General features: G+C 45.8%; 1 protein-coding gene across 3 annotated transcripts; it reads left to right on the top strand.

Moving 5' to 3' along the window:
- Nucleotides 1–74: 74 nt before the first annotated feature.
- Nucleotides 75–25,763, top strand: ACTG2 (actin gamma 2, smooth muscle). Of its 3 annotated transcripts, XM_083454168.1 has the most exons (12): nucleotides 75–810; nucleotides 1,006–1,458; nucleotides 1,948–2,613; nucleotides 10,514–10,625; nucleotides 14,338–14,499; nucleotides 16,814–16,942; nucleotides 18,642–18,752; nucleotides 19,031–19,115; nucleotides 19,982–20,143; nucleotides 22,722–22,913; nucleotides 24,905–25,086; nucleotides 25,512–25,763. In XM_083454168.1, the coding sequence occupies exons 5-12, from the start codon at nucleotides 14,374–14,376 to the stop codon at nucleotides 25,653–25,655; spliced, it is 1,131 nt and encodes a 376-aa protein (XP_083310294.1). In that variant the 5' UTR covers nucleotides 75–810; nucleotides 1,006–1,458; nucleotides 1,948–2,613; nucleotides 10,514–10,625; nucleotides 14,338–14,373; the 3' UTR covers nucleotides 25,656–25,763. The 3 variants fall into 3 exon arrangements, with proteins under 3 accessions (XP_083310294.1, XP_083310295.1, XP_083310296.1); XM_083454169.1 differs by lacking the exons at nucleotides 75–810; nucleotides 1,006–1,458; nucleotides 1,948–2,613 and adding an exon at nucleotides 12,596–13,152 and having other exon boundaries at nucleotides 10,598–12,536; XM_083454170.1 differs by lacking the exons at nucleotides 75–810; nucleotides 1,006–1,458; nucleotides 1,948–2,613; nucleotides 10,514–10,625 and adding an exon at nucleotides 10,641–10,731.
- The last annotated feature ends 1,944 nt before the right edge of the window (nucleotides 25,764–27,707 follow it).

The raw sequence follows: 27,707 nt of genomic DNA, 5'->3' as shown, positions 1-27,707 counted from the left end.
TTTCTAATAAGATATAACTCACAAAGTATCACAGAACCCAAACGTGTTCAGACCTTTGTCTTTCTCAGTGGTCTCTGTACTCTGAACACAAAAACAAGTGTACAAGTATATATTGTGTGTACGTGTACATACACATGCACACACACGTAAATGGAGGTGCTCCCCCAAGCATATGCCATCTGTGCCCCAGAATCCTTTGCACTGCAGTGCAGTTTCACAGCAGAGAACAGTCGTTCTTGGGCCAGCTTGTGGCATGGCAGGGGCTTCCTGGAAAGCACAAACCTCCTGAAAAGTGCTCTCTAGTGTGAGAGGCTTGGGAGGCATTGCCCAGTGGCAGCTGCTTCCCTGGGCCAGTCCCCGGAAGTGTGGTTTTCCTGCTTTTGGAGCTCAGGCTATGAGCCTGGGAGAGCAACAGCCTCCCCCCTCCGCCTGCTGGGAGATGCCAAGGATTCCCTGCAGCTTCTCTTCCTCCTTCCCGCTGGCCTGCTTTGTGTCATAGGCTTCTGCTGCTTCTCTTGCTGCTGCAGCTGCATTCCATTCCAGTGGCAGATGCTGGGATACCAAGCGCCCGTGGTGGGGCTGCGAGGGAAGCTGGATTGGCTGCCTGGGTCAAATGCTTCCTTATTAGGCTGTCCACTGCCTGTCAGGGTTTGGGGCTTTCAAGTGCAAGTGTTGTCTTTTCGCCCAAAAGCTCCCAGGGTTTCTGTGAAGGACCCCCTTCTTGCTCGGCTCAGTGGGCGTTGGCTTCCTTCTTTGCTTGAGCACAAGGCAGCCTAAAAGCCCTCCAATTTCAGGACTGCAGTGGGCAAGGCATCATTGCGGTTTACATAGAGGGAGCTTATTGTGTACAGTGTCTACTTAACTGAAGTAAAATTGGTTTTATATGGGTGTTTTAAACTTGGAACTGTTTAAATTGTATTGTTTATGGATAAATTTGATGTATTGTTTTCGATATGGGCCAATGGCCGCAAAATTAAAGAATTGAATTGAATTGAATTGGGCAAGGCATCCTGGAAAGTAGGTAGATCAGGGGTCAGCAACCTTTTTCAGCTGTGGACCAGTCCACTGTCCCTCAGACCATGTGGTGGGCTGGACTATATTTTGGAAAAACATATGAACAAATTCCTATGCCCCACAAATAACCCAGAGATGCATTTTAAATAAAAGCACACATTCAACTCACGTAAAAACACCCTGATGCCCAGATCGTCTGCGGGCTGGATTGAGAAGGTGATTGGGCCTTAGGTTGCCTACCCCTGAGGTAGATCTTCCCCCAGAGGAAGGACTGTAGCTCAGTGGTTGGGTATCTGCTTTGTATGTAGAAGTTGAATGTAGAAGCCACATGGAGCAATGAACTGACTTAGTACAAAACTGAGTCTTTGACCCGGGTGAAATACAGTCTAGTTTTGCCCCTGCTTCCTATTATAGATAGCAAACCGGGGATGGGGCTGATCTGGAGTGGGCCAGCTTGCAAGAGAAATCATAGCAAAAACAAACCAAGAGAAGTGTGTAAAGAACATCTAATGCGTCGCTTGCAAAATGGCGGCTTCTACCTCAGCCGCACTTCTGAGGTGTCAGTCTGAGGGTTCCAGGCACCTACTCAGGTTTGGTTTCTTTAGAATGCAGGCGTGTGGAAACGGTGGTGTCTTTAGGATACAGTGGTGCCTCGCAAGACGAAATTAATTCGTTCTGCGAGCCTCTTCGTCTAGCGGTTTTTTCGTCTTGCGAAGCAACCCTATTAGTGGATTAGCACTATTAGCGGTTTAGCGGCTATTAGCGGCTATTAGCGGCTATTAAAGGCTTAAGGGATTAGCGGATTAGCTGCTAAAAGGCTATTAGCGGTTTAGCGGCTTAGAAAAAGGGGGTGGGGAGCGAAAAAAAATCTCAAGACTCACAAGACATTTTCGTCTTGCGAAGCAAGCCCATAGGGAAATTCGTCCTGTGAAGCGCATCGAAAAACGGAAAACCCTTTCGTCTAGCGGGTTTTCCGTCTTGCGAGGCATTCGTCTGCGGGGTACCACTGTATATGGTTTTATTTACACATATATGCAAGGGGTGACCGGAAAGTTTGGTGAATGGTGACAGAAATCAGAGAGAGAGAAATAATTCAAACATCCAGTTGGCATCGGAAACCCTGGAATGCTCACAATTGTGGACGGAGAGGAAGCTGTAACTCGAAAGATAGTGTGTGTGAGTGGTTTAAGCGTTTCCGTGAAGGGTGGCAAACCATCGAAGTTGACCCTCAGTCTTGCAGTCTGCCGACAAGCAGAACGGCAGCAAATGTCAACAGAGTTCGTGAGTTATTGACGCAGAATAGGTGTTTGTCCATCTGAATGATGGTGGAAGAATTGCATATTCCGTGTGAAATCGTTACTGAGTTGTCCCACCCTCCATATTCTCCCAATCTGGTCCCACTGGATTTCTTTCTTTCTCCAAAACTGAAATTTGCACTAAAAGGGCACAGATTTCCCAACATTTCAAGCGTCCATGCTGCTGTGATGAGGGAACTGAAAGCAGTATGAAAAGAGGACTTCTCCAGAAGTTTCCAACAGTTCTACGAATGTTGTCAACGGTGCATTGTATCAGAGAGGGCGTACTCTCAAGGCCTGCAAGGTATGAATGCTAGAATATTTCTCGCTGTCCGATTTCTGTGACCATTCACTGAACTTTCCGGTCACACCTTGTACAACCTGAGCATAAGGTGGAGGAGGTCACAGCATTAAGATCCCATTAGAACTTGCTTCTCCATTTGGACCCAGCCCAGAGCAAGCAGGTCTCTGGGCTCATCAAGACTTCTACTTGCGCCAATGCTTTCTAGACACTGGTGTGAGCAGCTTTGCATGTCTCGCAGCTTTCTCTGGGAAAACACACTCTTGACCACTGAAGGGGTTTTTCCATGGAAAACCCGAAAGCCATTTGGTGTGATTCAGCAGTAAACTGTGGGTTTTCCTGGGGCAAGGCAGTGGGGCAAATGGAGGTGTGGCTGAGCCTGTACAGCTTCCATCCTGTTTCCAGCTCAGCTCACCCATGCTACTCCTGGCTCTTATTCTCCTACCCAGCAGCTAGGTGAGGGGGGTGGGTGGAGGAAAGACCCACCCTTAGCCTGGAGGCCCCATCATAGAATCATAGAGTTGGAAGAGACCACAAGGGTCATCGAGTCCAACCCCCTGCCAAGCAGGAAACACCATCAAAGCACTCCTGACATATGGTTGTCAAGCCTCTGCTTCAAGACCTCCAAAGAAGGAGACTCCACCACACTCCTTGGCAGCAAATTCCACTGTCGAACAGCTCTTACTGTCAGGAAGTTCTTCCTAATGTTTAGGTGGAATCTTCTTTCTTGTAGTTTGGATCCATTGCTCCGTGTCCGCTTCTCTGGAGCAGCAGAAAACAACCTTTCTCCCTCCTCTATGTGACATCCTTTTATATATTTGAACATGGCTATCATATCACCCCTTAACCTCCTCTTCTCCAGGCTAAACATGCCCAGCTCCCTTAGCCGTTCCTCATAAGGCATCGTTTCCAGGCCTTTGACCATTTTGGTTGCCCTCCTCTGGACACGTTCCAGTTTGTCAATGTCCTTCTTGAACTGTGGTGCCCAGAACTGGACACAGTACTCCAGGTGAGGTCTGACCAGAGCAGAATACAGTGGCACTATTACTTCCCTTGATCTAGATGCTATACTCCTATTGATGCAGCCCATCATTATTTTGGGATGCTAATGAAGACACTTAAGCAGCCAGCTAAGGTCAATGTCTGACAAATTTGTCTGACAAATCCAGCCTCTGTTAGATTCTAACCCTCACTGGGTACCAAACCACCAAAATGAGGAGGAACTCAGGACATTTTCCAGATGGATCCCCCAAACCCACAACACTAATCAGAGAAGTCAGATAATTTCCGAGCTGTATGATAAGCCCATATGGAATCACATAATTTAGGGTTTTTTTATGATACCCATCCCCTCCATCAACTGAATGTGAGCACTCCTGCTGACCCACTCCTCCCCAACTGGCATGGGGTTTTTAGTTTAGGTTGCTTTTTGATGTTCTGTTTGCTTTATTGACATTAACAATAGCAGCCACAGCAGCAACAACAAAAACACAATAAAATAATGTTTGTTAAACATGGCTCTGGGTCGGATCCAGTGTAAAGGTAAAGGGACCCCTGACCATTAGGTCCAGTCGTGGCCGACTCTGGGGTTGCAGCGCTCATCTCACTTTATTGGCCGAGGGAGCCGGCGTACAGCTTCCGGGTCATGTGGCCAGCATGACTAAGCCGTTTCTGGTGAACCAGAGCAGCGCATGAAAATTCCGTTTACCTTCCCACCAGAGCGGTACCTATTTATCTACTTGCACTGGCGTGCTTTTGAACTGCTAGGTTGGCAGGAGCAGGGACCGAGCAACGGGAACTCACCCCGTCGCGGGGATTCGAACCGCCGACCTTCTGATCGGCAAGTCCTAGGCTTTGTGGTTTAACCCACAGCGCCACCCGCGTCCCCGTATCCAGTGTAGTACTGTGCTAAAGTCATTTAGATTTATACTTGCTCCATGGGTGAAATATTTTGTGGGACATTGTTGCACAAGAGAATGCATAAGCAGGTTTCTGCATTGTTTGCCGCACCATAGATTGCACAATCTGTTGCATACTGTTGATCCCTCTGCCTGTTCCCAGGTCTCAAGGAGGATTCCCTTTGCCATTGTGAGCTATCAGCATCTATCTGCAACTCTTGCCTCCCTCTTTTGCTGCTGCTGCTGCTGCTGCTGCTGCCCACTCCTGGGAGGCTCTGCCTGGCTACTGTGTACATTTATTTTCCTTAAAAAGGCAGCAGGGAGTTTCTCAGCCTCTGGTTGGATCTTTGAAGGCAGACTTCGCCAACCTGGCCTCCTCCATATGTTTGGGGTTAAATTAAAGCAATAGCTTCACACAGCGCTTAATATAGCTCTTCATCGCCCGGCAATCTCTTTACTCACCTCACACCATGCTTATATTATGTTTAATCAGAAGTAAGTCCTGTTAACAAAGATCCTCTGCAGCTTTAGTGAGAAGGATTCTCCTTAGTTTTCTGCATCTAGTAGTAACTTCCTGCTCCATACAGGATTGCTCCTGTCAAACTTACATTGGCAGGGAGTACCGCAGGCCCATTACTGGCTCAGGCGCAATAAAGGCCAACCAAACCTCAGGGGCCTGGGGGATCACCAAAAGTTTGGCAAATCTTCTGCTACTGAATCAGCTGCTCCTCAGCTGCCCTGTTATGCTTATGGAGTCATTACATTGATTTGTTAAAGCATTTTTATTGTTCTATATGTAATTGCTGTTTGTTTTTGTTTTTTAATTTTTTTACATCAGACATGGTTTTAACTGTTTTTAAGGGAATATTGTGGCTGAGGAGGCTAAGTTTATCACATGATAAGATTTTTATAGAGCCGCAGAATTGCGGAGTTGGGAGGTGCACAAGGGTCATCGAGGTCAAGCCTTGCAATGCACGTATATAAGTTATTGCTTCATATAGGCTTTTGCTGCATTGCAAATTGCACTGAGATGCCTCGTAGCAGTGGCGTAGCGTGGGGGGTGCAGGGGGGGGGGCCGGCTGCACCGGGCACAACATGGGGGGGGCGCCCTCGCACTCGCAGCTCTCTGCCCCTACCTGGCTCACTCACTCTCTCTCACTGCAGTGCTGGCTGTGCGAATCCAATCCGAGCCGCCGGGTCGCCGCCCATTGTGGAGGGGAGGGTGCCAGGCGTGCGGTGCGGTGCGGAGAGAGAGCGAGGGACTATCTGGGGGAGGGACAGTGCAGCGGGGGGGGGGCACAAATTACTTGCCTTGCCCTGGGTGCTGACAACCCACGCTACGCCACTGCCTCGTAGGAAGCAATTCATTAATGAAATAAATAATGTGACCAAGTTTGCTGATAATAGCAAATGGTTCAGCGCAGTTAAAACAAAGAGAGGTTGTGAAATGCTCCAGGGACCTAGTGAGGGGGGCATGAAAGTGGAAAAGCCCCCGCCTTCATGTATATGCTGAACTGGGTCTTGGGGTTGTGACCGATAGCTTGAGGAAAACATTGGTGCGATGTGGGGCTGCTCAGAAAAAGGTGGAGAGCATGGTCAAGGAGTCTTGGTTGACCACAAACTTGACATGAGCCAACAGTGTGACGCGGCAGCTAAAAAAGCCAATGCAATTCTGGGCTGCATCAATAGGAGTATAGCATCTAGATCAAGGGAAGTAATAGTGCCACTGTATTCTGCTCTGGTCAGACCTCACCTGGAGTACTGTGTCCAGTTCTGGGCACCGCAGTTCAACAAGGACACTGACAAACTGGAACGTGTACAGAGGAGGGCAACCAAAATGGTCAAAGGCCTGGAAACGATGCCTTATGAGGAACAGCTAAGGGAGCTGGGCATGTTTAGCCTGGAGAAGAGGAGGTTAAGGGGTGATATGATAGCCATGTTCAAATATATAAAAGGATGTCACCTAGAGGAGGGAGAAAGGTTGTTTTCTGCTGCTCCAGAGAAGCGGACACGGAGCAGTGGATCCAAACTACGAGAAAGAAGATTCCACCTAAACATTAGGAAGAACTTCCTGACAGTAAGAGCTGTTCGACAGTGGGATTTGCTGCCAAGGAGTGTGGTGGAGTCTCCTTCTTTGGAGGTCTTTAAGCAGAGGCTTGACAACCAAATGTCAGGAGTGCTCTGATGGTGTTTCCTGCTTGGCAGGGGGTTGGACTCGATGGCCCTTGTGGTCTCTTCCAACTCTATGATTCTATGCTAGAGAACAATTTGGGAAAGGCTTGAAAATAAAGCTGCTGATATCATAATGCCATTATATATACCTGGGGTGTGACTCCACTATTAACATCCACTTGGAAGGCTGAGTTCAGTTCTGGTCCCTGCATCTCAAAAGCGGTACAGTGGTACCTCGGGTTACATATGCTTCAGGTTACATATGCTTCAGGTTACACACTCCGCTAACCCAGAAATAGTGCTTCAGGTTAAGAACTTTGCTTCAGGATAAGAGCAGAAATCGGGCTCCGGCGGTGCGGCGGCAGCAGGAGGCCCCATTAGCTAAAGTGGTGCTTCAGGTTAAGAACAGTTTCAGGTTAAGAACAGACCTCCGGAACGAATTAAGTACTTAACCTGAGGTACCACTGTATTCTAGACCTGGGAAAGGTGCAGAAAAGGGTAGCCAAAATGATCAAGGGGCCAGAGCAAATCTTGAGTGCCATCAGAGTGGCACTGCCAGTCAGCTATAGAGAATCCTGTAGTAGCTGCCCAAGAGGCATTCAGTGCCTTTCCTTGTCACTTCCCTTTCTGCACAAAGCCTGATCTTTGGGGGAAGTTGGTTGCAAGGCCTTCCAGTCAACTTCAGTTACGCATCCTGAATTGCCTGGTGCGTGACTGAATCCTCCTGGAAAATAGTGATCGTCTGGAAGTGCCCTGCAGCTAGTCAAGAGGGGCATCTACCTTCCTGCTGCTGAAACAGCTTCCTGGGCTTTCTCCCTGTCCCCAGGCCCATCTAATAATAATAATAATAATAATAATAATAATAATAATAATAATATATTTATACCCCGCCCGTCTGGCTGGGTTTCTCCAGCCACTCTGGGCGGCTCCCAACAGAATATTTAAAAAATGATAAAACATCAAACATTAAAAACTTCCCTAAACAGGGCTGCCTTCAGATGTCTTCTAAAAGTCAGGTAGTTGTTTATTTCCTTGACATCTGTTGGGAGAGCGTTCCACAGGGCGGGTGCCACTGCTGAGAAGGCCCTCTGCCTGGAATACTCTGTGTTGCTTGGAGCCAGGGAACCAGGTGGAGGACCACCTTTTCCACCACGAGCTTCTGGGGTGCTTGGGTAACCTTTGCAAGCTCTCCTCCAGGGACCCCCAGCATGTGAGGTAGGGGGCAACTGAGGAGTGAGCCTGCTTAGTGGTAGCACCACAGCTGTGAAACACTCTCCCCCCACCCCACAGGAGCAACATACTGTGTTCTTTTGGTGCCACACAAAATCTTTTTTATTCTTGATGGCAGTGCTTCTCATTGGTGGTCAGCGGACACCAGGAGGACTGCACAACCCACCCAGGAGGTCCGTAGCATCACTCACATAACAAAAGCAACCATTGTTGTTGTTGTTGTTTAGTTGTTTAGTTGTGTCCAACTCTTCGTGACCCCATGGACCAGAGCACGCCAGGCACTCTTGTCTTCCACTGCCTCCCGCAGTTTGGTCAATCTCATGCTGGTAGCTTCAAGAACACTGTCCAACCATCTCATCCTCTGTTGTCCCCTTCTCCTTGCGCCCTCCATCTTTCCCAACATCAGGGTCTTTTCCAGGGAGTCTTCTCTTCTCATGAGGTGGCCAAAGTCTTGGAGCCTCAGCTTCACTATCTGTCCTTCCAGTGAGCGCTCAGGGCCTATTTCCTTCAGACTGGAGAGGTCTGATCTTCTTGCAGTCCATGGGACTCTCAAGAGTCTCCTCCAAAACAACCATAGAGATATCAAAATGTTCAAAAGAACATTCAATAGTCTGTGCCTTGGCTTTTGAAAAACAGGTTTCTGCAGTGCTAAGCTATTTGGGAGCCACTTTTACCCACCGTGGTTTCTGTCTACAGTTCTGGTTGCCTCACCTCAGAAAGGGTATTTTGAAGTGCAACCAAGATGATCAAGGGGATGGAGTGACTCACATATGATGAGAGGTTGCAGCATTTAGGACTTTTTAGTTTAGAAAAATGGTGAGTAAGAGGCGGCATGAAATAAGTTTATAAAATCATGCATGGCATGGAGAAAGTAGATAAAGAAAAGTTTTTATCCTTCAACCAGAACACGAGAACTCCTCGACATCCACTGAAGCTGAATGTTTGAAAAATTAATGGCAGATAAAAGAAAGTCCTTCTTCACACAGTGCAGAGTTAAACTATGGGACTCACTGCTACAGGAATCAGTAATGGCCACCAACTTGGATGGCTTTTAGAAAACGATTAGATAATTCCATAGAGCAGTGGGTTATCATAGTTATAGTGGCTCTGTTCTGCCTCCATGGCTGGAGGCAACAATACTTTGGAATACAGTGGTACCTCGCAAGACGAATGCCTCGGAAGATGAAAAACTTGCAAGACGAAAGGGTTTTTCGTTTTCTGAGGTGCTTCACAAGACGGATTTCCCTATGGGCTTGCTTCACAAGACGAAACGTCTTGCGCCCTTTTTTTTTTAAACCGTCAATACACATTGGTGCTTCGCAAGACAAAAAAACTCGTAGAACGAAAAACTCGCAGAACGAATTAATTTCGTCTTGCGGGGCACCACTGTACCAGCTGCTAGAAGCTACAGGAAAGGACAGGGCTCTCAAATCCTGCTTGCAGGTTTCCCACAGGCATCAGTCTGGCCACTGTGAGAGCAGGATGCTGGACTAGATGGGCCATGGGCCTGATCCAGTGGTCAACCAGATGCCTGTGGGAACCCCGCAAGTGGAACCTAAGCACAAGAGTACTCTCTTCTTGTGCAGTTTCCAGCAACTAGTATTCAGAAACATAACTGCTTCAGGTCATGGAGGCAGAGCAGAGCAATCACAGCCAATCACCATCAAAAGCCCTCTGCTCTATGAATCTGTCTAATCCAGGGGTAGGCAACCTAAGGCCCGGGGGTCGGATCCAGCCCAACTGCCTTCTCAATCCGGCCCACGGACGGTCCGGGAATCAGCGTGTTTTCACATGAGTAGAATGTGTCCTTTTATTTAAAATGCATCCCTGGGTTATTTGTGGGGCACAGGAATTTGTAAATCCCCCCCCAAAAAAATATAGTCCGGGCCCCCACATGGTCTGAAGGACAGTGGACCTGCCCACGGCTGGAAAAGGTTGCTGACCCCAGTCTAATCCTCTTTTAAAGCCATCTAGGCTGGTGGCCTGTGGGAGCAAGTTCCATAGTTCAAGTGTGCGCTGCGTGAAGAGTCAGACCTTCCAGACAGTGGTGGATTTAGGGCAGTGTGGACACACACACACACACACACACACACACACCCTAGCTCAACAACAACAACTTACATTTGCATGGGTACCTATTGAGAAGATCCATAAAAAGCAACTGTGAAAATAAAAAATATTTAGGGGCGTGCCAAATTTTGTCTTTGCTTAGGGTGCCATATTATGACCCTGTCCACTCCTGTCTCAGTGGATTGGGCCCTTGATAATGAAGAGGAAGGGCGTGCATTTGGATTTCCTGCTTGTGGAACCAGAATGTCTTGGTCTGACTCTGGCCATTCTTGGTAACTTTCTCACCTCTGTCCCTGGACCGGCTGCCACTTCCTCTCCCAGTGCAGCTTATAAGGACTTGCCCTCACTTGTTTACCGAAGTGTAGCATAAAAGGAGTCAGTTCACAAATGAGGCGTTGCTTCCCAACTTTTTTCCTGCATACATTTTTCTGAAGATAATAATTCACCGGGCTCTGTTCTACCATCAGCCCAAGGTCAATATAATGAAATAAAACACCTTATATGGCTAACATACTATCCATTGGCCTTTTTAGGGTCTTGGCTTGGAGAAGATCCGCCTCTGAGGTTTTATAGTCTCACTGGTATTTATACCAAAGGCATCGTCAGAACAGAGTCCCCGAGGAAAGGAGTTTGCCTGTACACTTGGTGAGTAGCTGCAGAAAGATTCTGCCTGCATGAACCCTCTTCTTGGAAATTGCCTCCTTCTGGGGATGGCAAGGGAGACTTGGGAACCACGTTGCTGGCTGGCCAGGTTTGGAATGCACCTGAACATTGCTCCCTAGGGGTGTGTGCCTCTTGGAGGAGTGAGTGGCCTAAGCTCTGCCGCTTCATTGAAGGTTTCTGCCGGTTTTTGTGGCTGTCGTGTTGTGCAAGGCTGTCTTTGTGCAAGTGTTAGCGGCTGTGGCTTGCCTCTCTCCACGGCACACTTTGGAGGCAGAGGGAAAGACTTCTTGGGTTTATGGTCCAATACGCAAATCAGGGTGTCAAGTCGTTGCTGTTTTTTTAAAAGCGCAACCTGGTGTTTTGGATACCATTTGTGGAGAAAGCCAGAAGTTTTTGACTACTATTCCTGTGGATGCTAAGTAATTTGAGATTATCTGTCACATGTTATTGATTGCCTAGGGCTAACCCCTCCCCCCACCCAGTTATTGATTCCATACAGCTGCTTTATTTTCAATACTTGCTGAAATTAGTATTAGCTGTGACTGTTTCATCTTTCTTTATATGATAAAAGCAGCCTGGTGTGCCTGAATCCGAAGGAAATATGTGGGGAGGGGCCTTTCCCCCCTTTGGAAGCCAGGGGTTGGAGAGATTATTTCCATTTTTGGGAAAAGCTTGTGAGAAACCTCGTGTTTCTGTTTAGTTTCGCCCAGAGTCCTGGCGTGGGATGCCAGGCTTGCTCTCTGATTCATGCCTGCAGCTTGCGGAAAATTTAGAAAAATTCCAGAGGACACAGAACAAGGCTTGCGCGTTAGAAAAGGAAAATATAAGTATGGGATACAATTGCATCCTCCAGGGAAGGAAATCTGAAGTAAAGTGATCCAAAATTTCTGGTGTGTGAAAACTCTTGTGTAGAAACCCAGCATGAAAGTAACTGCACTCTGCACCTGCTCTGTGACACCTCCCTCTGGCAAAATCCTGGAATTAGGAAAAGAATCAGAGTCTGAGGGTTGGTGAGCCCAGGTCCAGTTAAGTCATGTTCCTTGGGGGCCCACTTTTATTTAGTATTTATTTTATGTAGTATTTATTATTTTATTTATATACTGCCCTTCATCAAAAGATCCCAGGGTGGTGTACAACATTAAGAGAACACTTTAAGACAGCCACTGTGGTGGAGTAGCTGGTGTGGCCTGACTTGGACCTGGGGGACCTTGGGCCAGTCACTTACTCTTAGCCTGAACTACCTCGCAGGGTCATTGTGAGGAGAAATGGGGGGTGTGGGAAGAGAACACCTTCAGCTCCTTCGAGGAAAGGTGGGATATAAATGCAAGAAATACATTAATTAATTAAATAAGACCAGACTCTCACCACCCGCTCTGCAGATGCGCTGAGATATATAGTCATTTCAATCTTTGATTCTTTGGAAATGGTATCATTTACATAAAAACCCCAAGCTTTAAATCTGAGTGGCATTTAACCAGACTGTGTTGAAGCTGAATCAGTGGAACAAGCCATGGCAACAGCAGGGAAGTCGAGGCAGCTGTCTTCTGGTCACGATGGCACCTTAGGCAAGGGATGAGACGTGAAGGGCAGGGTGTCAGAGGTGGAGGAGCTGGCTGGAAGAGGGGAATTCCTTGCTGGATCAGGCCAAGCGAGGCTCATCCAGTACAACAATCAGTTCGCAAGAGGGGCCGCCCCACTGGGAAGCAGGGCAGGCAGGCATGCAATTCTTGGCCTGGCTTTCCCCTGTTGATTTCAGCATCTGGCTTTTTTCAGCTGGAACTCATTGGAACTGGGTTCCGGCACCTCTCAGGTGTATGACATTGTCATTATACGAGAATAAGGGAGGCATTCATGGTGAGTTCTGGCACCTTTTTTCTAGAAAAATAGCACTGGGTATACCGCCTCTGCACAGAGTCTCCACATATGTACTGTGGGTAATGGCCAAGCCCTAGGCTCCATGAACTTATCCATTCCATTTTTATAAGCGAGAGTGGATGCTTCAATCATTTCAGCTGCTTCCTGCAGCTTGCAGTTGTTTCCCCGGCTTTTGTGAATGGAAAAATCATGAGCTCCCCATCAGCTCAGCTTCATGACACATGGGGCTTACTTGCCATGATTCTCCTGCTCACACTAGTATTGCTAAGGGGTTTTCCATCTAGCCTTCTGTGTCTCTGCAGTTTGCTCCAATGGATGGGTTGCATCCCTTGATGTTTTCGGTTGGTGCCTTGAAAAGGAATTGGAGGACAGCCCCAAAGTTGCTAAAGCAGACTTGCCCAGCCTTGGACCCTCCAGATGTTCTGCACTACAACATCAGCCCTTGTATACTATGATGGGAATTGTAGTCCAAAGCATATGGCGGGCGCCAGGTTGGGTCAAGGGGACAAATTCTTTCTGATCACAATAGGTCCATCAAAAACCTTTAGCTGTTTTATGCCAGCAAAACTATCATGGCTCCCCTCAAAGAATCCCGAGAATGGCATTTTGGTGAACACCCTGGTGATAGATTCAGGTAGGTAGCTGTGTTAGTCTGATGCAGTATATATACCGTATATATGTTGTCCAGTAGCACCTTAGAGACCAACTAAATTTGTTCTTGGTATAACCTTTCGTGTGCATGCACACTTCTTCAGATACGAAGAAGTTCTTATCTGAAGCCATGTGCATGAACACAAAAGCTTATACAGTACCCGGAACAAACTTAGTTGGTCTCTAAGGTGCTACTGGACAATTTATTTTATATATATATATATATATATCCGGTGATAATTCTGCTAGCCCTCCACCCTCACAGAAGTACAGGCCCCAGAGCAGGTTCCTTGCAGAAACGAAATGACTGTCAAGCTAAATCTGCACTGCAAACATGCTTTATGGGGTATCCTTTCACGGCTGGATTCACTGGCTGCCTTCAAGTCAGTTCTTTGGTCAGTCTCTGTGTTTAATGCTTGCAACATAATTGAATCCCCTTCTGCCTGTCCTTCATTCAGGGCTGCCTGAGCCAAAACACAAGATTCCAACTCTCCAGTTATAACATTCTATGATTAGTGCAAATTTAGTCTAATAAACATATTTTTGTATGCAGTTTGACTTATATATGCAGCAACATCCCCCAATAGGATGCGGTTTTGTATGTCATTTTCAATAATATATTAATTTTTATGTGCACTTTCCCTTAGTATATGCATTTTTGTAAGCGCTGGTTGGCAAACTGCATCACAAAATTCAGATGAGCGTGAATTCTGAAGGATGATTCTGTCTTTTGGTTCGCATATTGTTTTGAAAAGAGCAGATTTGATAGCTTCAGCTTTAATTGAAATACTTTATTGTCACTTGTACAAATTGTATACAGTGAGATTACAAGTGAATCTTGGATCGAATTCCCCCTCCTCCTCTACCTCAGAAAGAAAATGGGTTTTTCAAGGAATGATCAACCCACTGTGTAAAAAGCATGTGTATTCTCCCCAGATATGCAGTGACTGCCCACTATAATAGCAACTCCCACTCAATGCTGGTGAGAGGAGATCAGGCTAGCTTGGAGAGCAAAGTGCACACATCTCCGTCTTCAAACCCCTCATTGCCACTCCCTGTAGCATCTTCTGTCTGATGCCTTTGCCTAATGATGCCTCTTGCTTTCACCAGCAAAGACCCCCCCTCCTGCACTGTCCCTACATGTCCTTCCTGATCTTCTTTCTTCCAGGTCTCCTGTGTCCCAGCACCACCGTCAGTCGAAGCCATGTGTGAAGAGGAGACAACCGCCCTTGTTTGTGACAATGGCTCTGGGCTGTGCAAGGCTGGGTTCGCCGGTGACGATGCCCCCCGTGCCGTTTTCCCATCCATCGTGGGTCGCCCACGTCACCAGGTTTGTGCACAGAGTTCCCTTTGGGTGCTTCTAATCAGGGATTTTTTTCCAGCTGGAACTCAGGGCACATCTCAGGTGGACACCATTGCTATTACAAGAGAACAGGGGAGGCATTCATGGTGAGTTCCGGCGCCTCTTTTTCTAGAAAAATAGCACTGCTCAGAGCTGGGACTCAGTTAGACTGGCAAAGAAAAAGCAATTTATATGCGTTGTATGTGCAATATAACACTGTGCCACCAAATGGCAATGTGGAATCCCGTTTTTCTCTACCTGTTTAAATTTACAACGCTTTAAACTGAAACACTTCTTCGATGTGTCTAGATCCAGCCTTGGACTATGGACTCAGCTATACAGCTGCAAATAAAACATTTTAAGTGTATTTTAAATGTAATATACAATGTGGCATTAGATGGCAATAGTGAGCCTCATGGAAAATTCAATGTATTTTTAAAAAGGCATTTTCAGAACGGTTTTTATATGTGTGTAGATTCCCCTTATAACTCCCATCAGCCTCAGCCAGCATGTACAAAACATCTGGAGGGCACCAGCTTGGCAAAGGCTGATGCGTGGCATATACATGGAATAAAATTTATTATTACCAAAAGTATAAAAATGAATTATCCAAAGAAACACAAGATGAAGATCTATAAATCTTAAATCAAAAAGAAAAGGAGCACTACAGTTTATTAGGAACCATCAATAGAATACATATTGAAAGGTCATAGTATGAAGTAATTGTACAACTACCGTATTTTTTGCTCTATAAGACTCCCTTCTTCCCTCCTAAAAAGTAAGGGGAAATGTGTGTGCGTCCTATGGAGCGAATGCAGGCTGCGCAGCTATCCCAGAAGCCAGAACAGGAAGAGGGATTGCTGCTTTCACTGTGCAGTGATCCTTCTTGCTGTTCTGGCTTCTGAGATTCAGAATATATATATTTTTTTCCTCCTCCAAAAACTAGGTGCGTCTTGTGGTCTGGTGCGTCTTATAGAGCGAAAAATATGGTAAATGTGTTTGGATGTAAGAAATTGGTAGTTTCATAGACCAGAAATTCTCATGTAAGATACTGTAGGACCCCACATTTCATCAGCTAAATGCACCTTGAGATTTGCTGAAAGTCTGGCAGCTTTTTCACTTTCAGAGTATCCCAGAGCTTTGCAAAGTCTCTCTCCTGCCCCCCTTTAAAGAACCGGTAGAGCAAATTTACCAATATTTGGAAAATACCAGGGTAGCAGGATCATGGGAGTTCAGAGCCAGCCACATCAGAAATTCAGCAGGGAAAAGATTCCAGCAAATTATTTGATTGAATAAGATAGAAGAGGATCTGTTTTGAATGTTTTGGTCGCAAGCAACTGTTTGTGGGCAAAGGACTCTGACAGGTTAAGGTTTCCTGTGTGCAGTGCTTTTTTTTCTGGGGGTGCTCAAGGGTATGCAGTACTCAGTGGCGTAGCGTGGGGGGTGCAGGGGGGGCCGGCCACACCGGGCGCAACATCTGGGGGTTAGGGTTAGGGGGCGCAAATCCACGGGTTAGGGGGCGCAAATTGCTTGCCTTGCCCCGGGTGCTGACAACCCACGCTACGCCACTGGCAATACTGACACCTTTCCCCCTGTTAAAAGTGTAGCACTTACTGGAACAACTTCAGGGTGAGTACCAGCACCTTATAAACAAATAAAAAAGCACTGCCCATATGGGAATCCTTGGAAATGGCTCAGTCTGTGGCTGAACTGGCCATGGCAAGTTCCTTTGACTCTTAGTTTTCACAGCTATTCACGTGACTGCATTAATGCCATGCAGGAAGTGACCAGGTGCTTGCCAAATGAGAACATTCCCATGTCCGTAGGGAGGGAGAATAATTGATGTTCAAGATCTGGTCCTTGCCATTCTATCGGTGAGGCTGAAATAGTCCATATTCTGGGAAATGAGACTTCTGAAGGCTAACATAATGGTTCCCATTTAGCAGGGTGGAATGAAGAGTGCTGTGAGGCAGAAAGCCAAACTTACCTTGAGCATGTGATCAAGCTGAGATTTGAATTGAGGATTCGCTGGTGCATCACACTCCTACCCAATATAAAATTTCACCTTCTTATTATTTATTTGCTTATTCATTGAAAAACGCATTTTCCAGTCTGTCCTCATATGGTTCTAAGTGGGTTGGAGAGGAGCGAATTCTAAATGGTCTTCAGAAGGGAGAAGTTATGTTGGTGGCAGATGAGTGGGTGTTGGATTATGCAGAGTTTGTTTCCCTTTCTTTGAATACCTCATGCCTGGAGAAGGATGAAGAGGGGAGTTTATGATGTTCCTCTTCTTGGTTCCTAGGGTGTGATGGTGGGGATGGGCCAGAAAGACAGCTACGTCGGGGACGAAGCCCAGAGCAAGAGGGGGATCCTGACCCTCAAGTACCCCATTGAGCACGGCATTATCACCAACTGGGACGATATGGAAAAGGTGACAAGCTCTCCTCTTCGTTAACTTTTTAATTCAGATTTTGAATGGGAGGGTTTTTTTTTATTAAAATAGAAAAACACAGACAATAGCCAGGAAATAAAATAACTTCTCAGAGTCTTGTATGATGTGTATTACAGCAGAGCACCTACTAAACCTTCCTTCTCCAGCCTTGATGTTTCTGAGAGTTTGTAATGATATTGTATCATTTGATATGATCAAACAAATAATTGGATAACATATGAATGGCAATTGATAAATTTCTCGCTAGATTCCATGGCTTTCCAATTGCATTTTCAACCAATTCCAGAAGTATTGTAGGAATTGGAGGAATTTCATACATAACAGTGGCTAGAGAATAATCAGTCATTTAGCTGAGCCAATGTCATGGTCTGAAGACACGACACACCAAACTTAATGACGTGATGATGGCCTGAGTCTGCTAAGTACCTACTTCCATTTTATAAATAAAGCATTTTGCTTCTCTTCCCCACCAAAAAAGCTTTAAAGTAGTAGTGCATATAGTCACCATCCTCTGTTCTTCTTTGGACCCTAGCGTATCTGATCTTAGCAGCTGGGGTGACCAGACTTTATGGCTTGGATCAGGTATAGGCAAACTTGGGCCTCCGGATGTTTTCGGACTACAGTTCCCATCATCCCTGACCACCGCTCCTGTTAGCTAGGGATGATGGGAGTTGTAGTCCCAAAACATCTGGAGGGCCGAGTTTGCCTATGCCTGGCTTGGATCCTAAGATCCAATGAGGTCCATGTAAGGAAAGCAATTCTCCAGGCCCTTGACCCAGGTCCATGTGATACTACACAATCTGATGATCTGTATTCAGGTTGCTAGGCTTTATGATAGAATTAGTGCCATTCAGTCATGAAAGATTCACAGTTATGGAACATATGTGTTTGGGTATTATGGAGGAATGACAGTGGCATTGGTCTGAGGAATCATAGAATCATAGAGTTGGAAGAGACCACAAGGGCCATCGAGTCCAACCCCCTGCCAAGCAGGAAACACCATCAGAGCACTCCTGACATATGGTTGTCAAGCCTCTGCTTAAAGACCTCCAAAGAAGGAGACTCCACCACACTCCTTGGCAGCAAATTCCACAGTCAAACAGCTCTTACTGTCAGGAAGTTCTTCCCAATGTTTAGGTGGAATCTTCTTTCTTGTAGTTTGGATCCATTGCTCCGTGTCCGCTTCTCTGGAGCAGCAGAAAACAACCTTTCTCCCTCCTCTATGTGACATCCTTTTATATATTTGAACATGGCTATCATATCACCCCTTAACCTCCTCTTCTCCAGGCTGAACATGCCCAGCTCCCTTAGCCGTTCCTCATAAGGCATCGTTTCCAGGCCTTTGACCATTTTGGTTGCCCTCCTCTGGACACGTTCCAGAGGAGGGCAACCAAAATGACTGCGCTTCCTGAGCAACCCCCCATAGAGGCAAATTGACCAGGTTGTTTTGCTTTAAGGGAAAGTGTGCCTGATAGCAGTAGCATACAAATAAAAAATGGCTTATCTGAGTCAGCAGCACCAGCTGGGCATGACAGGCAAGACCCAAAATGGATGTAACATTATGGAGTCTTTTCACAATCTCTGGCCAACCTGAAGGCTTGTGACGTGTTGAGAATGAAGTCAGGCGAGACAAAGCTTGGCACGTTGCAGGCAACTCTTGTTTGTCCACTTTGCCCAGATTTGGCATCATTCTTTCTACAATGAACTGCGAGTGGCTCCTGAAGAACACCCCACACTTCTGACAGAGGCACCCCTGAACCCTAAGGCAAACCGAGAAAAGATGACCCAGGTAAAACCTCTTCTCCTGCTCAGCTGCACAATGTACAATGAACATGTACCGCCATGATGCATCTGCTTCAAGTGGTGGATTTGGGAAGCCATTAAGGGAGGTGAGGCAGAGCTGGGGGGGGGGGTCCCTACACAAGCCCCATTGAGATGCCTTCTGCAGCTCCTTTCCATTTCAATAAGATTTGTGCAGTAGAGCAGAATGTGCTCTCGAGACCGAAGCCTCCTCTATCCAGCCCTGGAAGAGTGGCGTGCCATTCATTCTCTCTTTTCCCCTCCTAGATTATGTTTGAAACCTTTAACGTCCCTGCCATGTATGTCGCAATCCAAGCTGTGCTGTCCCTCTATGCATCTGGCCGCACCACCGGTGAGTGCTTAGCTTCAATTGCCGAGTCTTCAGAAGTCTGAATTCCATGCAAGTCCACACAAATCTGAGATGAAAGAGAGCCAGTGTGGTGTAGTGGTTAGAGTGTCGTCCTAGGACCGCGAGACTAGGGTTCGAATCCTCACTCATTCAGGAAGCCCACTGGCACAATAGCAGAGGTAGCCTGGAGTTCATCCTGCTCCTGATGGTGTGCTGATGACCAAGCACTTTACAATACAGCGATATGGATGGTTGACAGCTCATTGGATTCCCAGAGACAATGGAGTGGGCCTCCAGGGTTGAACTCAAACTGCTAGAGAATCACAGCGCCTGCTGTGGCTGCAGACTGATAACTTGCAACTGCTGCCTCCCATGTTTTTTGCTGTGTTAGCAGTACCAAAGTAACCTCCCATGGGGCGCAGGGCTGAACAATGTGTGTGAAGGTCCTGGGCTGCACAGACAAAGGGCAAAGCTAAACAGCATAATATGTTTGGCACCACCTTGGCTGCTGGAGTTGCCAGAAGGAGGTGTGCAAGGTGCCATCCAATCGTCTTAGAGACCCAACTCCAGATTTGTGTAGGTTTTAATCCAGGCACAGGCAAATTCCATCCCTCCAGATGTTTGGGACTACAGTTCCCATCATCCCTGACCTCTGGTCCTGTTAGCTAGGGATGATGGGAATTATAGTCCCAAACATCTGGAGGGCCGGAGTTTGCCTATGCCTGGTCTTTAGCTTTTTCTTCTCCCTAAGATGTCCCGCAAGACAGCGGGTAATATTTCCTGAGTAATATGTTGACGTAAGAAGAGTGAAATGGGGGTTGGGGACCCACGGCATTTGTGTCACAGTCTTCCTTCTTCTTCCTCTTTAGGTATTGTTCTGGACTCCGGTGATGGCGTCACTCACAACGTGCCCATTTACGAAGGTTACGCCCTGCCTCACGCAATCATGCGTCTTGACCTGGCTGGCCGCGACCTTACAGACTACCTCATGAAGATCCTGACAGAACGGGGCTACTCTTTTGTCACCACTGGTAAGGAGGGGCTGACGGCAGGGACCTAGATGGGGCTGCTCCAGCATTGCTTTTCTTCTTTATTTTACTTTTTTAGAAAAGCTCAGATAAGCACTTTATATTGTCATGTGGTTCAGACATCTTAGTGCTGTCTCCTCGTTGCATTTTTTGGAGGGGGGAAATTGAAAGTAAATGGGGAGGAAAATAACACATTTTTTGGGATGGGATTGCCTTACCCCATCCATTAGAATAATAGAATTGTAGAGCAGGAAGGAACACAAGGTTCATCTAGTCCTAGAAATTATAATAGTACAATAAAATATAAAAGACACACACACACACACTGAGAGGAAATGGGTAGAGAGAGGTGTATTGAAAGAAAACTAACAATAACAACAACAATAACTAAGGTAGGGTATATAAGACAGAGGACACCAAAGAAGGAACAAAGGGGGAGGAGCAAAGAAAGGATGAAAGAAAAGAAAAGGGAAAAAGGGAAGGAAAGAAGACGAAAAAGAGGGAAAGGAAGTGTGTGTGTGTGTGTGTAACGCAGAGAAGAGATATTCAGAAGTCAGATAGTTAAACATAGGTAACAAGGTGAGACAACAACAACAACAACAACAATAATAAATTTATTATTTATACCCCGCCCATCTGGCTGGGTTTCCCCAGCCACTCTGGATGGCTTCCAACTGAATATTAAAAACAATACAGCGTCAGACATTAAAAACTTCCCTAAACAGGGTCGCCTTCAGTTGTCTTTTAAAAGTAAAATAGTTGTTTATTGCCTTGACTTATGCTGCGAGGGCGTTCCACAGGGCAGGCGCCACTACCGAGAAGGCCCTCTGCCTGGTTCCCTGTAACTTGGCCTCTCGCAGTGAGGGAACCGCCAGAAGGCCCTCGGCGCTGGATCTCAGTGTCCGGGTAGAACAATGGGGGTGGAGACGCTCCTTCAGATATACTGGACCGAGGCCATTTAGGGCTTTAAAGGTCAGAACCAACACTTTGAATTGTGCTCGGAAACATACTGGGAGCCAATGCAGATCTCTCAGGACCGGTGTTATGTGGTCCCGGCAGCCACTCCCAGTCACCAGTCTAGCTGCCGCATTCTGGATTAATTGCAGTTTCCGAGTCACCTTCAAAGGTAGCCCCATGTAGAGCGCATGGCAATAGTCCAAGCGGGAGATAACCAGAGCATGCACCACTCTGGCGAGACAGTCTGCAGGCAGGTAGGGTCTCACCCTGCATACCAGATGGAGCTGGTAGACAGCTGCCCTGGACACAGAATTGACCTGCGCCTCTATGGACAGCTGTGAGTCCAAAATGACTCCCAGGCTGCGCACCTGCTCCTTCAGTGGCACAGTTACCCCATTCAGGATCAGGGAGTCCTCCACACCAGCCCGCCCCCTGTCCCCCAAAAACAGTACTTCTGTCTTGTCAGGATTCAACCTCAATCCATTGTTATCTTCAACCCTTTCATTCCAATAGCTTATGAAAAGGACCCATCATTCTCTTGTTGGCTTCTGACTTCTCTTCCTGAGTATTCCATTTGAACAGATGTTAGCGTTTGCCATATTTTCTTTAGCCATTCTTTCACTTGGTGGGGTGAGGCAGTCACTGCAGTCTTCCAGTATTAAGAGATACAAATTCTGTCTGCATTCTCATTTCTGTTATGAAGATCAGCTTACATATTGCATGGTGCTTGTGTGGGTGTGTGGAAAAATATGATATACTCCCCCCACATATGAGACGACTGTACAAATGGGTGTGTTTTCTTTTGGGTACGTGCATTGTGTGACTTGCTGTTCAACACCATGCCTAGCTTTGTTAACCTGGGGCAGCCTTCCCCAACCTGGTGCCCTCCAAACGTTTTGGACTACATAGCCCATCAGCCCGCGTCAGCATGGCCGCCTCTGGGGGGAACCTGGTTGGGGAAGGCTGACTTAGGGCATACCTTCACTGCAAATATAAGTGAGTGCTAAGTTGCTTTTAACTATTGTGGCCTCTTTCACTGTGCGGAGAGTTCGCTAGGAGTTGTCCTTGTGGGATTGTGCTGAGAATCTTGACAGAGGGCATTTCCCAAGGCTGGGTCTACTGGGAAAAGTATTTGGAAGAAATTTAAAGGCTATCTACAGAAATATTGCTAAATTAATGAATGTTAGAATGATGTTGGATTGAGGTTAAGGGGCTTTTAGTAATAATGTCATGAAGGAATATGCAAAAACGGATTGTTAACAGGTGAAAATTAAAGTTATAATATATTAAGATCAAAGATAAGGATAAAGGGAAAGAGGGAAAGGATTTGCTGAATAAATAAATTGAATTGGAATACAAAGAGGGGAGGCGTGGGGAGGTCCGGGAAACAAGCAAATGCAAGATAAGGTATGAAAGATTGAACTGTTTTTAATTGTTCTTTATTTTTGTATTTTTCTTTTTTCTCTTTTTTTCTTTGTAATGTTTTGAAAATCTTAATAAAATATTATACAAAAAAAAAGGAAAAGTAAATTAAAACAATTCAATTTGGTACGTCTTAGTTCATCTACCATCATATCATCATCTTCATTTATTAATTTATATGCCATGCCTCTGTCTTCTGCAGCTGAACGAGAAATTGTGCGTGACATCAAGGAGAAGCTGTGCTACGTCGCTCTGGATTTTGAGAATGAGATGGCAACAGCTGCTTCCTCCTCATCCCTGGAAAAGAGCTATGAGCTCCCTGATGGGCAAGTCATCACCATTGGCAATGAGCGATTCCGTTGCCCGGAAACCCTTTTCCAGCCTTCCTTCATAGGTGAGTCTGCCTCTCTCGAGTCTGGGGTCAGAGAACCTGAAGTGATGCATGGGAAACAATATTTCCTTCTCTCTTGGGGCTCTTTTCTGTGATTGTGATATTTCAACCTGAAAAATCATTTTTTGGTATTAATATTTTATTGAAAAGGTTTCAGTTATAAAGGAATAAAGTGAGGCAAATAAAAATAAAACAAAAAGGCACAAAAATGTGTAGAAACAATATACAAATATGTACAATATACGAAAAATACCTTAACCCATACATTCTTGTATAAATTTGGTATTATTATGCTAATACGTATGTAAATATTAATAGTCTACTACATTTTGTATAAATTCATTCCAATTTTGTTGTATTTATCCAAGCACTCTATGTCTGTAACAGTCTGTTCATAAGTTACAAGTGTTATCATATTGTCAATCCATTTATCAAAGGGGATTATATCTTTATTCCACTTGATCAATATCAGTCTCTTGACTATCATTAGGGCACATAGAAGCTATTTTCAACATCCTGTTGTTAACTTCTATACCAGGCATAGACAAACTCGGCCCTCCAGACGTTTTGGGACTACAACTCCCATCATCCCTACCTAAGAGGGCCAGTGGTCAGGGATGATGGGAATTGTAGTCTCAAAAAAACATCTGGAGGGCCGAGTTTGCCTATGACTGTTCTATACAATAGATATATAGTTCAGAAGAATATAGTTCAGTCAATCATGAAAAGAAAACGGAGACTTACTCCTTGCACTCAATTTATTCATCCCTGGCTTCTCCCTCTGAAGGAAATCCCAAAGTAACTAACAACACCATACAAAAAAATACAGTCATCTCAAAAGACAAAGGAATATTTTATTTGACAAAAATGCTAGAATAAACCTATAGATACATTTTGCATTCAGTACTTAAGAAAACAACAATTCAGTCAACAATGAAAAATCCATAAACAATGGAAGAAAACTGTATATGAGAATGAATTCTTCCCACTCCTATTATATAATTTTACACTACAATAAAATTAAAAACCATGGCAATTTTTAAAATAAGGTAGCATATAAAGCCCAGTGAAACAGCGACAGCTCTTAAAGTCAAACCAACAGCAGTGGCTTTTGCCAGTTGACTACAAAGGCTCTGATGGGAGAGGATGCAAATATGTTTGAAATATGCTTCGCAGAAAGGAACTTCATTCCAAGGTTTCATCAAAGCCAACCATAGTTCAGTGGTTGAGGCACTTGCTTTGAATGCAGAAAAGAGAGCCAGCGTGGTGCTGTGGTTGGAGTGAGAGACTAGGACCTGGGAGAGACCAGGGTTTGCATCCCCTCTGGGCCATGAAGCTCACCTTGGGCCAAGCACGGCCTTTCAGTCTAACCTACCTCACAGGGTTTGGTGGGGATAAAATGAGAAGGGAGAGAACCATGAACGCCACTTTGAACTCCTTCGGAAAAAATGGTGGGCTATAAATGCAATAAAACAAATGAATAGCTCAGGTTCAGTCTTTGGTTTCTCCAGGTAGGGCTGGAAGTCTCCTCTGTCTGAAATCTTGGAGAACTGCTGGCAGTCAATATACCGTATTTTTTGCTCTATAAGACTCACTTTTCCCCTCCTAAAAAGTAAGGGGAAATGTGTGTGCGTCTTATGGAGCGAATGCAGGCTGCGCAGCTATCCCAGAAGCCAGAACAGCAAGAGGGATTGCTGCTTTCACTGTGCAGCGATCCCTCTTGCTGTTCTGGCTTCTGAGATTCAGAATATTTTTTTTCTTGTTTTCCTCCTCCAAAAACTAGGTGCGTCTTGTGGTCTGCTACGTCTTATAGAGCGAAAAATACGGTAGGTAATACAGCTAGATGGAGCAATATTCTGGCTCAGTGTGAAGGTTTCTTCCTATGTACCTCTCAGCTGGGTAGTGATCAGTGCTGAACTGCCGGAGGAAGTTCGTCTTACTGAGTTCCCATCTGAACTGGGGACAAGCCACTGATTTTGGACCATTCCTCCTAGGCATGGAATCTGCTGGCATTCATGAGACAACCTACAATTCCATCATGAAGTGCGACATTGACATCCGCAAAGACCTCTATGCCAACAACGTCCTTTCTGGAGGCACCACCATGTACCCTGGAATCGCAGACAGAATGCAAAAGGAAATTACAGCCTTGGCTCCCAGCACAATGAAGATAAAGGCATGTCTGCCCTATTTTCTTTCAGGGTTTGAAATACTGTCCCTTAGCAGCCGCCCGGCCCCATCCCACCTGCAACCTGGCAGGACGGCACATACTGATGGGAACAAAGATCCATGAGTGTGCTGTGGGGAGGGGATTAGCCATGCGTTTTTGGGACTGCGCCCATTTCAGTCGTCAACCACAGGGAACTCTTTGCTGTTATGCTCTGATGGGTATTGGCCCACTGACATGCCTATGGAAATAATCCAAAATTTAATACTATCTGTAGTAGTTGGCATATATCTGATGATAGCTGTGGGTCTTGACATTTCCTCAGGTCAGAACTGACTTCTTGATTGTGCTCAGTCTCACACCTTACTTACTCTGTAGCCAAGTGACCATCAAAAATGTCACTCATTAACCCTCTTCTACAATTGTTTTCACAGATCATTGCTCCTCCTGAGCGTAAATACTCTGTTTGGATTGGTGGTTCCATCCTGGCCTCTCTCTCCACCTTCCAGCAGATGTGGATCAGCAAACCAGAATACGATGAGGCTGGTCCTTCAATTGTCCACCGGAAGTGCTTCTAGAGGCCAGAGCTAGATTCTTCTAGAGCATGGAGACTCCTTCCTCCTCCTCCTCCTCCTTTTGCAATTCTTTCTAACTCTTCAATAAGCATTAAAACGTTTTTCAAACTCTGCCTGTAGCACTTTGTCCCCTGTTGTTGTTGCTGCTGTTACCTACCTTGCACCCTAAGGCTCAGGGCAGGTTACAACAATTTAAAATACCATTTTAAAACACACAACAGTTTTTAAAAATCACAAAAAAACAGTGTGGGTTCTGAAAATATACATTTTAGGTGTCAAAGGTGCTAGGATAAAAAGATGTGTCTTCAGCATACAATGGAAACTATATAGTGAAGGCCAGGTTTACCTCTGTGGGGAAGGAATGCCACAGTGAATGCCCTCTTCTGGCCTCCCACCACTCCAAACTTCTGTGGGTTGTGGAACTACCAAGAGGGCCTGCTCTGCTGACACTAGAAAACTGCAGCAATGAGGTGGTCTCTTTCAGATATTTGGGGCCTGAGTCCTTTTGGGCTTAAAATGTTGATGTGATGACCCTGAATTGGGACCGGAAATGAACTGGCAACCAGTTCAGTTGTTCCAAAACAGCAGCTACACGAGATCTAAACAGAACCCCAGCCAATAATCTGGATGCTGCATTTTGGACCAATCGAAGTCGCTGGGTCGTTCAAGCACATTGTAATAATCCAGCCTGGGAGTTACCAGAGCATGGAATACAGTGGTTAGGTCTTTTGTATGCCATTGATCTTCACATCTGGCTCTTATGTTTTATAAAGGGAAGGCATGCAATTCAGAGGAGTGGAGGTTGTTCAAATGAAATAAACCTTTACCTGAAAATTCAGTACTTCAGATGCTAGTCTGTTGCATGAAAAACAACAAAGCCATGTGGCATCTTAAGAGGGCTGAATCAAGACCATGATGGTCCCTGGGCCAGCAGCCTGTAGTGGTTACCCTACTCTACTCCCAACTCTAGAGTTGCATGTACAACGTCTTGGGCATGTGAACACACAAACACACAAAGAAAAAGCATGTTATGTGCAACGATGGGGTGGTAAGCTCTACCCACACTCAGATTAATGGGCCTAAGTTATGTCCATTGATTTCAGTAGGTTTACTGTGAGCAGTGCTTAGTTGGATACAAGCCATGTGGGAAACATTTCTACATATCTTAAAGCAGGGGTAGCCAATGTGGTGCCTCACAGATGATGTTGGACTGCAGCTGTTGCCATTTGCTGACCATTAATCCGTAAACAGACCCCCGTCTTGCAATATAGACAAGCTGAACAAAATAACACAACACGATGGCCAATAACAATGGCACAGAAGACTACTGTATTTATAGACTAATCCAAATGATCAGAAATTGCAACCAAAGTCTCTAAATCTTCACCAGTCGTGGCAGAGTAATTCAAAAGTTTGATATATACATAATCTTGATGAAGAATTGATTAAGATTGGCTGATGAAGCATTGAATGAAACAGATTGGTTATCCGGAAACTTCTGTTCCAGCGATATTTGATGACAGATTATGGAACGTGGATGGCGCTATGGGTTAAACCACAGAGCCTAGGACTTGCCGATCAGAAGGTTGGCAGTTCAAATCCTCGCAACGGGGTGAGCTCCTGTTGCTCGGTCCCTGCTCCTGCCAACCCAGCAGTTCGAAAGCACATCCAAGTGCAAGTAGATAAATAGGGAAGGTAAATGGCGTTTCTGTGCGCTGCTCTGGTTGGCCAGAAGCGGCTTAGTCATGCTGGCCACATGACCCGGAAGCTGTACGCCGGCTCCCTCGGCCAATAAAGGGAGATGAGCGCTGCAACCCCAGTTGGCCACGACTGGACCTAATGGTCAGGGGTCCCTTTACCTTTACCTATGTAAACTTTTGAATTATTCTGCTGTGACTGGTGAAGGTTTAGAGACTTTGGTTGCAATTTCTGATTAAACAGTGTTAATACCATTGTTATTGGCCATTGTGTTGTGTTATTTTGTTCAATTTGCTGACCATTGGCCATGCTTGCTGGGACCAATGGCAACAGCAGCCCACAACATCTGGAGGGAAC

Source organism: Podarcis tiliguerta (assembly GCF_965153285.1).
Source record: "Podarcis tiliguerta genome assembly, chromosome: 8".
Classification (NCBI taxonomy): Eukaryota; Metazoa; Chordata; class Lepidosauria; order Squamata; family Lacertidae; genus Podarcis; species Podarcis tiliguerta.
The sequence above is the reverse complement of the archived record's forward strand: the minus strand, read 5'-3'. Positions and strand labels throughout refer to the sequence as shown.

Excerpts from the sequence above, each read along its gene's own strand:
- ACTG2 (XM_083454168.1), top strand. The coding sequence starts at position 14,374 with ATGTGTGAAGAGGAGACAACCGCCCTTGTTTGTGACAATGGCTCTGGG. Across the intron at positions 18,753-19,030 it reads ACCGAGAAAAGATGACCCAG|ATTATGTTTGAAACCTTTAA; the intron begins GTAAAACCTCTT and ends TTCCCCTCCTAG. Across the intron at positions 22,914-24,904 it reads TTTCCAGCCTTCCTTCATAG|GCATGGAATCTGCTGGCATT; the intron begins GTGAGTCTGCCT and ends CATTCCTCCTAG.